This window comes from Cicer arietinum, chromosome 2 (genome assembly GCF_000331145.2).
Source record: "Cicer arietinum cultivar CDC Frontier isolate Library 1 chromosome 2, Cicar.CDCFrontier_v2.0, whole genome shotgun sequence".
NCBI lineage: Eukaryota > Viridiplantae > Streptophyta > Magnoliopsida > Fabales > Fabaceae > Cicer > Cicer arietinum.
The window spans coordinates 36,475,573-36,486,258 of record NC_021161.2 but is presented as its reverse complement, the minus strand read 5'-3'; the positions used below and the strand labels follow the sequence as shown (position 1 = coordinate 36,486,258).

Here is a 10,686-nt window from a genome sequence, read left to right as displayed (position 1 = left end):
AAACAACTTACATAATTTGGGTATCTATATTAAATCATAATTTAATGAGAAAAATGATACGCGCTATTATTATAAATTTGTTTTACATTAATATCTAAAATAAGTCTATTATTTTTTACGTCATCTCACTTATTCAATAATATTTTTAAATTATTTGTATAGAGTCATGATCGAATTATTTTTTTTTATAAATGTATCTACATTAATAATATATCTTTAAACTTTTAAGTTAATGATAATAGTAAAATCTTATTTAAAGTGAATTTTTATTTTATTTATTTTGAAATTTAAAAAAAATTAAAATCACTTTTATTTTCAATTTTAAATTATAAGTTTAAATTAAAATTTTACATATAATGTAAAACAGTTTTACGTCTGATTAAATAACAAAACTCCAATTTTATGATGTCACTTCAAAGTGGATAGATAATTCATAGGAATATAATATATATTTTTATTAGAAGCCTATGTAAATACTAATTAAATAGCATTGTGTCTCAAAGTAAGGTAATACTAGTAATTTTTTACGTAAAAATAATTACTTCCAAAGTAAGGCAATAACTTTCAACACCCCTCAAAGGCTCAAACTATGACCCATCTTTACTTGACTGCTGTCAGTATCTCTTCATATGTGTCACGCATTGATTGGCTATAAGTTTGACGTGTCCTCTTATTACAAACAGTGTGCACTATATCACACAGCGTACATTAGCATACTTCGTATATAGTACTATTTTTCGATTTCCTACCCACTGCAATATTCCACGATCCCTCAACTTGCATGCATAAAATATTAGCGTACTCATAATTTCACATTTACCCAACCAAACCACACACCTTACACCAATTTTTTTAGACGCAGTCTCTCTCATACACACACATACCCTTGTTTTCTATTTCTCTCTCTCTCACTCATCATTCTCCACCGCCTCAGAAGTAGATTTCCCAACTCAGTGGGTTTTGTTCACAACTTCGTTTATTATGAAAATACCGAAACTATCATATTCTCACGCTTCCTCTTGAAGCGGTGCGTTTCATTCCACAGAAACAGGTAGTAGACGGCGTTTAACTAACGTTAAACGACGGCGATTATTATTTAGCGGAAACGGCGACGGAGGAAAGTGATTCGCACGTGTGTACGTGCAAAATAACCACCACAATTTTTTGTGCTAACAAGTGCAGGTTCGTGTGGGTGGGTGGTTAAAGAGAGAAAAAAACAGTTAGAGATCACGGTTAGTTTGTGAACTAAAAAAAATGCCTCACAGAGCTACTTACTTTTTTCCTAGGCAATTTCCTGAGAGAAGGTTAGATGAATCGAAATTAGATCACGAAAAGAAAAAGCTCGTCAACTCATCAATCAAATCAAATGATATTACTACCACTTTTGGAGTTGAAAGCGACACGCCGAAAAGCGCGTTTGTCAATAGAACAACTTCTATTTCCGTTACTAAAGACGACGTCGTTTTCACTCCTTCGAAAAGCTCCGCTGTTTCTGATCTTCTTAACGGCGGCGATAAGTTCCGGAGTGAACAGAAGCAGATTGCTGCGTTTTGTGATTGGTTAGTTGATAAACGACATAATCATCACCACCGCCGCCGACATCACCGATCGGATCATCATATTTTACACGAGGAGGGGGATCGTGAGCTTCTACTTCCGCATCCGGATTCGGCTAAAGCTTCTTCGCCAGAAAAGGATGTTGTCGATGACGTTGATCGGAGCTTCGACAGAGAAATTTCTCTTCCGCGGTTATCAAGTGAAAGCAGTTACGCTGCGAGTTTGTTTGCTTCAGATATCACTGCTACATTCTCAAGCGACATTACGAATAAAGATACGACGACGTCTTCGTCATTTCGTGTTTCTTCAAAAGAGGTTGAACAAGAAAAAGAAGGAGAAGTGAAAGAAGAAGAAAAATGCGACGAAGATAGTTACGCTAAGAAGTACAAAGAAAGCTACGAACTACAACTAGCTCTAGCGAAGAGGCTTTCTTTCTTTTCAAGTCTTGCTTCTGAACCAGTTATCACTTTCGATACCGGATTAGAAACTTGGGACGCAGAATCGGTTTCTCGTCGTTTATGGGTACAATATATCAATAACTTTGATATAGACATGTGTGTTTCGCATTCTAACACGTACTTCCATGAGTGGATGTGATCAGTAGATCGATAATTAATAATCGTTTTTGTTTTTTTTTTCTTCAGGTGACGGGGTGTTTGTCGTACACTGACAAGATATCCGATGGATTTTATAACATATTGGGGATGAATCCGTATTTGTGGGTCATGTGCAATGACATGGAAGAAGAAGGAAATTTCCTTCCTACATTGATGGCGCTTAAAGCGGTTGAACCTAATGAGTCTTCATTGGAAGTGATTCTTATTGATAGACGTGAGGATTCTCGTCTTAAGGTGCTTCAAGATAAAGCTCAAGAGTTGTATTCTGCTTCTGAGAACGCCTTGGGGCTCGTTGAAAAGCTCGGAAAACTTGTTGCCATATTTATGGGGTAAGAATAACATCACAATATATCTCTCCTAAATGAAATATAAGCGAACATGATAAATGGATATAAGCAACTTAGGTGCCGTTAGGTGCAGCCATTCAAATCTTAAGCTTTTTATTTTTGTTTGATAAAAAGTTTTGATGTTAAAATTTGAACCATCCGATCAAGATCGGACAACCTCAATATTCTACACGGAGTTGGAATCCAAGAAAACATGTAATTATTTAAAAAGATGATATATCTTATTTAATTAGATCGGATGTTTTTCAACGACCTTTTAAAATACTTTGTTTATATTTTAATTTAGGAGTATTTGAGATCATAATAATAATCAGGGTTTTAAATAACTGAAATTTTGGACTGAAACATAATAATTTTTTATGGTTTTGAAGTGATCTAGTGATACAATGATTGCTTATGTTTATGAAGCCTAGACCATGATATAATGTTCTTTGAAACCTATATCGTGATATGGTTTATGTTTATGAAGCCTAGACGATGATATAATGGTTTTTTATGTTTTCGAAACTATATCGTCTGTGATATTTGACCACATTTGACTCTCTACAATACAACGACTGTATAAATGCAATTGCTATTTAACACCTTGATAATAGTAAGAATGAACATTCTATTTATTTGTGTATGAGTTTATTTATGTGTTTGGTATTGGATGTATGAATAGGGGTACCTTCCCTATGGAGCAAGGGGATATGCATAAGAGGTGGAAGTTGGTGAGTAAGCAGTTGAGGAATTTTCATCAGTGTGTTGTGCTTCCGATTGGTAGTTTGTCTACAGGACTCTGTAGACATCGTGCAATTCTCTTCAAGGTGAATAATTTTTTTACTTAGTTGTGATTATTTTGGATGGATAAAGAAGAGAATGTGGATTAATTTAATGATTTATTGCTTGCAAAAATTTGAGATATTGGATACTTGTTAGTTATTCACTCTTGTTTTTGTTTTGTTGATGCAGAGGTTGGCAGATTACATAGGTTTGCCATGTCGCATTGCCAAAGGTTGCAGGTACTGTGCTTCGGATCATCAATCATCTTGCCTTGTCAAGATCAAAGATGACAAGCAGCTGTCAAGGTTAGTGTAATGGTTACTTTTGCTTCTTTCTTCAATCCCTTCCTGTTTATTTGGTAATTTTATGTTTTCTCGGCTTTAATAATCTTCAACCGGTTTATAGATTTATAAGTTGTATGAATCACTACATCTCTCTGTTTAGAATAGATTTCTCACATATATTGGATTTTTGTTTGCAACTAATAACTTATTGACATTGTAGAAAAATTTTAAGTTCACTGTTGTTTGTAGAACTTACATTTGGTTATTTTTTTCAACGGTTCCTTGTTATTTTTTAACAGGGAGTATGTTGTTGACCTGGTTGGGGAACCAGGAAATATTCTTGGACCAGATTCCTCAATTAATGGAGCATATGTGTCTCCTACACCTTCCCCTTTTCAAATTTCTCATTTGAGAAAATCTCAATCTCCTTATGTGGATAACGCAGTGTCTTCTCAAGTTAAAAGTTTTAATCAGAGTTCTCCGTATTCAGGTATCTTCTGCTTTATATATCTGGCCATTTGATCCTCCAATTGTTTAGTACTTCTGATATTTCGAGTTCAGAATATATTTAGCATTGATGCATTCTTGGTTATTTAGGTGACTATCACTTGAACCTTATCTATAGTATGGTATATAAATTGTTTACCAGGTAGGTTTTTCAGTATGAATTGTACTTCATAAAAATCTGTCTCAATTAATTTTGAAAATTATGCTGATGACAACAAACATCAAGTGAGCATGTATAAATTGAGCGATGTAACAGCAAGTATTAGGAACATGTTTTGCTTTCATTTCCCAGAAAATTCAGAGCTATACCTATTACAAAGATTTGATCTTCCTTTTGTAATTTAGGCCAAACCAAACCTGATATTTCATTTTCTACCAAAAAAACCTGATATTTCATAGTTCATGCATTTAAAAATGCTTTGGCTTTCTCCTTTTCAAACTTGTGGAGTATGGCTGGATAGGGAATTTTGATCGATACTCATCATTAGCTCCTATAGTTCTTTTATTGGCTTAATAATTTTAAATTTTCGGTGATCAGTCATTTTAAAATCGGTCTTAGCTGTTACTCCATCTTTTACAGGTCGTGTTCAGGAAGATCAACAAAGTAAAGAAACTGATTTGCCCAAAAATAATAATGGATTCATTTATGCTTCAGTTGATCAAACTTGTGGAGGTACAGAACCACCTGTAATTCCCATAGATACATAATTCGCTCACATCCCAAAAGATTCGCACATAATAGGCATTGAAATTCATACAAAAAAGGGAAGACCATCACAATTTAATTGAGCAGAAAAGTTGCTCAATAAAATATATGGTACTAAAAACTACTAATATTAAACTCATGCTCAAGGCAATGGGAAGTGTCATTCACATTATTCCAGTAAAATAATCGTGCCCCACTAGTGCACATAGCACGTAATCCACTAGTGCACCACACCTTGAGGTACTCCACCGCTTACTATGACAGTGCTATTTATAATTAACTCCACTTTATGTTTGCCAAAGATCCGATGTGGGACTACTGCTGGAAGTACATGATAAGAATTCATCTTTTCTTCACCTAAACATTAACGACGTGCTTCTCGTTTACTTTTACCAAAACTTAACTATGAATGTAAAACACAATTACTTAACTGTGATAATATTTTTCATCATTTATTTATTTTGTTGTTTTTTAACTAAATTGTTATTTTTATAACGTGCCAATTACGTTACTATATTAGAACGTATTGCAAACCAAGTCACTATGGTAATTCCTTTTGGCTTGAAAGGTGGCGACAACAAATGTGCAGAATTTATTTAGGCTTGCTAATTTTTCCTTCTATTTATGAAGGTGTTTCTGAAGCTCTTCACCCATCCTCTGAAGCATTATTACATGAAATTCCCATTGTTGGTAAAGATTCGGTTGTAGTCCAAGAAATTTCTTACAATGAGATCATTGCAAAGGGAAATTTGGGGGTAAATGGTAGCCAGTCAAAGCAGGAACAGGTAGACAATAGACTTGAAAACCAGGGTGCTGGGAATATTCCAAAATACGTGAATCTTGAACCATCCCTAGCAATGGACTGGCTTGAGATATCATGGGATGAGTTACGGATCAAAGAGCGTGTTGGTGCTGGTAAATTTTCTGTTTCTCCTGCTTCTTTGTTTTTCCAGGAAGACAAAATGATAAGATGGCTCTAAATGTCGCTGCCCTTTTCTTTATTCAGGATCCTTTGGGACGGTGTACCGTGCTGAATGGCATGGATCGGTAAGTTTTATATTATGCACTTTTTTCCTTCATGCTCAAATTTACTGCTTTCTTTGCATGTTCATGAATTTTTCTTTGTAATGATGTCACAGTCTCTAGCTTCTTAAGTCTGTTTGATTGTAGACTTGTAGTTGACTGCATGAATAACAATTAGCTGCAGTGATTTCACTTGATATTTATTATTTTGATGTTCTATTTTTGTATCAATTTGGTGTATTTATCTGTTTTAAAATTGCAGGATGTTGCTGTCAAAGTTTTATCAGTTCAGAATTTCCATGATGATCAATTGAAAGAGTTTTTGAGAGAGGTTTGTTTTTCCTTATATTGATTTAAAAAGTGTATTCTCGTGTCTATTTATTTATTTATTTATTTATTTATTGCATAGGATCTGAATTGCTTCGATTAAGTGTTGTTTACCTGGCATGCCATTGATTGTAAACATATAAGTTGATCATCTAGTATCATCATTAAAATGAAATGCGTCTTCTGTGTCTTTTATAAGATAATGAATTTATCTTTTATAAAACAATACGTCTATGTCTTTTATTACTATTTCTAATAGTCTGTTTGCTTTTTTTTTTTCTTGTTCGGTATTCTTAATTCTACGAGGAAGTTACAATTCATTTTTGTATTTTAATTGCTATAGGTTTCAATAATGAAACGTGTTCGCCATCCAAATGTGGTGCTCTTCATGGGTGCGGTTACAAAACGTCCCCATCTATCTATAGTGACAGAGTATTTGCCTAGGTAAAGTCATCAAACTTTTTTTGTAGTTAACTATCTGTGTTATAGGACTCTTGCATAAAGAAATAGTGTCTTTACTGTTGTCGTTTCGTGGTGTATCTATGACAGAGGTAGTTTATTCTGCCTGATACATAGGCCAGCATCTACTGAAATTCACGATCCCAGGAGAAGACTACGAATGGCTGTAGACGTGGTTTGTAGTTTGTATACTTAACATTATTATTATGTCACGTTAATAAATTAAATAAATTGTAAATGATATATCTTTTATCTGATTGTAGGCTAAAGGAATCAATTATCTCCACTGTCTGAAGCCTCCAATCGTGCACTGGGATCTCAAATCCCCAAACCTCTTAGTAGACAAAAATTGGAATGTAAAGGTATAATGAAACTGACTGAGCAATTGAGTTTCTCTTTCAAACTTCAAAAATCGTTGTGCTAGAAGATGATTTTTTTTCTCTTCAAATTTATGCTTAGGTGTGTGATTTTGGTTTGTCAAGGTTCAAAGCGAACACTTTCTTGTCATCAAAATCAGTTGCAGGAACGGTAAATTTCTCGCACTCTAGTAATGTGCATAGTCATGATGATATACACTATCTAGTTATGAAGTTTTCTTTCAATTAATTAGCAAGTGGTACACTGCTTCCAAAGAAAATTATGCAGGTAGACATTTCAAGTTTGAACATAAATATGACTTTACATGCAAAGTTACCGTACATGAGCAAACCTTAATGAAGTAGACAGAAGTGCTGTTACTTCTTATTAACCTCGCCATATCAAGTTGGTCTTAAAATCAAATGATACAATCATGATTTCTGAAGTTCATTTGTTATCACTGAGATTGGGCTTTTAACCGTCAATTATTTGAAGTTGGCTAGAGTACGAAGCATATAAAATTCTTGGTGTGCTTCATGGAAGCCTATTTGTTTGGAGGCAAATTCCTTTGATAAAAGTAGCCATTCTACTTCATGGATCCTCACCTTCAATAAGTGTGTATCTCTCTTAATTTTGTTTCAGCCTGAGTGGATGGCTCCAGAATTTCTTCGTGGAGAACCTACAAATGAGAAGTCTGATGTTTACAGCTTTGGAGTGATCCTGTGGGAACTCGTGACCTTACAACAACCATGGAATGGACTTAGTCATGCTCAGGTAAATTTGTTGAGTCAATAAGGTCTTAATTGCAGATAATTCTTGAAGTTTACTAAGTTTAATTAAACGTGTTCATTTATTTATACTGTAATAAGGATCAATTTCAAGAAATTGTTATTGTTAACTAGGTACATATGTGACCTTGCATGTTTCAAACAGCTGCATGACAAAATGTAACCTGCAATGTTTATTTTGTAGGTGGTCGGAGCTGTCGCATTCCAGAACAGGAGACCTTCTATCCCTCCAAACATCTCTCCAGTATTGGTCTCCCTTATGGAATCTTGTTGGGCCGAGTAAGTGCTTAGTGCTTACTTATGCTGTATTTTCACAAAAAACACACATGCTAACTTCATTCTTTCCACATACATTTTGTAGCCTTGATTCCTTTCTGATACTTGCTAATTTTTTTCGGCAGTGACCCCGCGGATCGCCCATCTTTTGCTAGCATAGTCGATACGCTAAAGAAGCTGCTAAAGTCGCCAGCGGATGCGATAAAGATGGGTGGAACATAAGGACCGTGCTGCCCATGATCGAATTTTTTGTAGTTGAAATTCGTTGGGTATGTATGGAAATGTTTATTAACACGTAACCTGACCCTTGTTGGTCATAAACTCGTATTGATGAAACCCCTTTGGTTGTTTGCAACTGTATATCAGTTGCTTCATACTAACACATTTCATAAGGGCAATTAAAGCCATAAAGTCTAGTAACTGAAGAAGAAAAAAAAGAGGTGCGAATAGGGGATTTCTGTAAGGGGTCCTTGGACTGCTGCCTGATAAGTGTAAACATGATAAGTGTTAACAAACTGATAACCTCAAGCTCTTTTATCATATAGCTTGAGATCTACAAAATATTCGAGCACCTTTTGCCTCTTTTTGAGGTCTATAATTATGCAATAATTATTTGAAAACATGAATTACATATGTTGACACCTATTATCTCATAGTACTTCGTTTGATGACAATATAACTTCTTTCTAGTTAGACAATTATGTATACTCAAGGAAAATGAGTAACTATCTATTTCCACGCTTATTGACTGTCTTTAGTTTCCAAACTAAATTGTGAATTCAACCCGCAACAATGAACGGAATAACAAAGTAGCTTTCAGGTAATGTTTGATTTCCGATTTTGTTTTCAGTGATGTTTTGGATTTAAGTTTTTAAGATGAAAAAATGTGGTTGGAGAGGAACTTCACTAAAGATTGATTAAATAAATTCTCAATGAAGTTTGTGAATACTTCGTTCCGTTGGTATATTGTAATTTGTAACGTAATTATTGAACATAGTTAGTCCTTTTATTAAAATAGTTAGATATTGATTTAGTTTGTATTTTGACTAAGTCTTTATTTCCCTTTCTTCTATAGGTAGTTAGTTTGTTAGTTTTTTTTTTAATTTTTTTTATTTTTTATTTATTTATGTTTTTTCCTTCTAGTTCATTCTATTCATATAATAGTTCTTTTCCCTTTTCTGTTTTGCGATGGAATTGAATACAAATAGCTCTTCTTCTTCTTCATCTGATGCTCAATCTCATATTCATAATCAAACCAAAAAATCTTTAAATTGAAATCGAAGCTATCAACATGATATGCATGATCCTTACTTCATGCACCCAAGTGATAATTTGGGCCTTGCATTCGTTTCGTCCTTAATAACATCAACTTCCAGACTTGGTCTCGTGTCATGTTCGTTGCTCTACGATTCAAGAACAAGTATAGGTTCGTTCTTGGAATCCTAAATCGTCCTCCAGACTTTGATCGACTTTCTATGGCTTGGGATCGGTGTAACATTATGGTCAAGTTATGGATTGCCAACTCTCTTGATTCAGAAATTGTCCAGAGTATCATGTGGATGGAATCTGTTGGTGAAATCTGGAAGGAATTGAAAGGTGATGTTTTTCAAATATCAAATTCGCCAAGGTGATTCCATTACTATTAATTACTTTACTAGTTTGAAAAAGCTTTGGCAAGGAACTTGATAATTTTTTCCCTCTACCTACATGTTCTTGTAACCCCCAATGTTCTTGCACCTTATTAATTCAAATTTGTGATTATCGGAAATATGATTATGTAATTCGTTTCTATAAAGGTCTTAAGGAGCAATATTCATCTATTCGATCCCAAATAATGTTAATGGATTCAGTTCCTCATATCAGTAAGGTTTTTTCTATGCCTGTACAGCAAGAACGACAATTCTTTAATTCTATTGAGGAATCAAAATATGTTGTTGTTGTTTTTAATTATGGTCATAGTTTTGGCAGTGGTTCTTCCTTCTCTAGTGGTCGCACCTATGGTGGTTGTGGATACAAGATTTTCACTAATTGCAATAAACCTGGTCATACTATTGGATGTGTGTTTTAAGAAACACGGTTATCCTCTTAACTATCCAAGGCTCAGTTCTATTTCTAACAATTGTTCATCTACCTCTCAAGATCATGATGTTGATGGCAATGCTAATGAAAACAATACCTCTGATGTTGGAGTTGGCTCCCTAGGTTTCACCTTGGATCAACAAAAGGCTTTATTAGTGTTGTTGCAAGCTTCTAGCGATTCACCTTCCACCACTAATAATCATCTTCAAAATTCGCTCTCCACGGTTTTAGGTAATCTTTTATTACATCAAATTTTAAATTTTCAATTATTTTCCTCATAGTGTCTCATGTTCTAATGCTTGCTTTGATTTAATTCACATTGACATTTGGGGTCCTTTTTGTGTTCCCACTTTGTTTGGTCTTTTAATTGTTGTTGATAACAAAAGTAGATATTGCTGGATTTTTCTTGTGAAATTGAAATCTGAAGCTTCAATGCTTGTTAAATCTCTCATATCCTTTATTTATACTCAGTTTAATAAGAAAGTAAAATGCATTCGATCTGACAATGTTAGTGAGTTCCTTCTAAAATATTTTTATCAAACCAATGACATCGTTCATCAAACATCTTGTGTTGCGACACCTCACCAAAATAGA

At 34.3% G+C, this 10,686-nt stretch overlaps 1 protein-coding gene across 4 annotated transcripts; it reads left to right on the top strand.

The window, feature by feature from the left end:
- Positions 1-761: 761 nt before the first annotated feature.
- On the top strand, positions 762-8,644 carry LOC101505941 (serine/threonine-protein kinase CTR1). Of its 4 annotated transcripts, none has more exons than XM_073365253.1 (16): positions 767-2,079; positions 2,202-2,503; positions 3,186-3,330; positions 3,476-3,591; positions 3,870-4,060; positions 4,658-4,750; positions 5,414-5,698; positions 5,790-5,830; positions 6,069-6,137; positions 6,477-6,577; positions 6,710-6,767; positions 6,856-6,954; positions 7,052-7,120; positions 7,592-7,723; positions 7,922-8,016; positions 8,139-8,644. In XM_073365253.1, the coding sequence occupies exons 1-16, from the start codon at positions 1,255-1,257 to the stop codon at positions 8,233-8,235; spliced, it is 2,718 nt and encodes a 905-aa protein (XP_073221354.1). In that variant the 5' UTR covers positions 767-1,254; the 3' UTR covers positions 8,236-8,644. The 4 variants fall into 4 exon arrangements, 3 of the variants coding, with proteins under 3 accessions (XP_073221354.1, XP_004490454.1, XP_012568409.1); XM_004490397.4 differs by having other exon boundaries at positions 768-2,079; positions 6,683-6,767; XM_012712955.3 differs by lacking the exon at positions 4,658-4,750 and having other exon boundaries at positions 768-2,079; positions 6,683-6,767.
- The last annotated feature ends 2,042 nt before the right edge of the window (positions 8,645-10,686 follow it).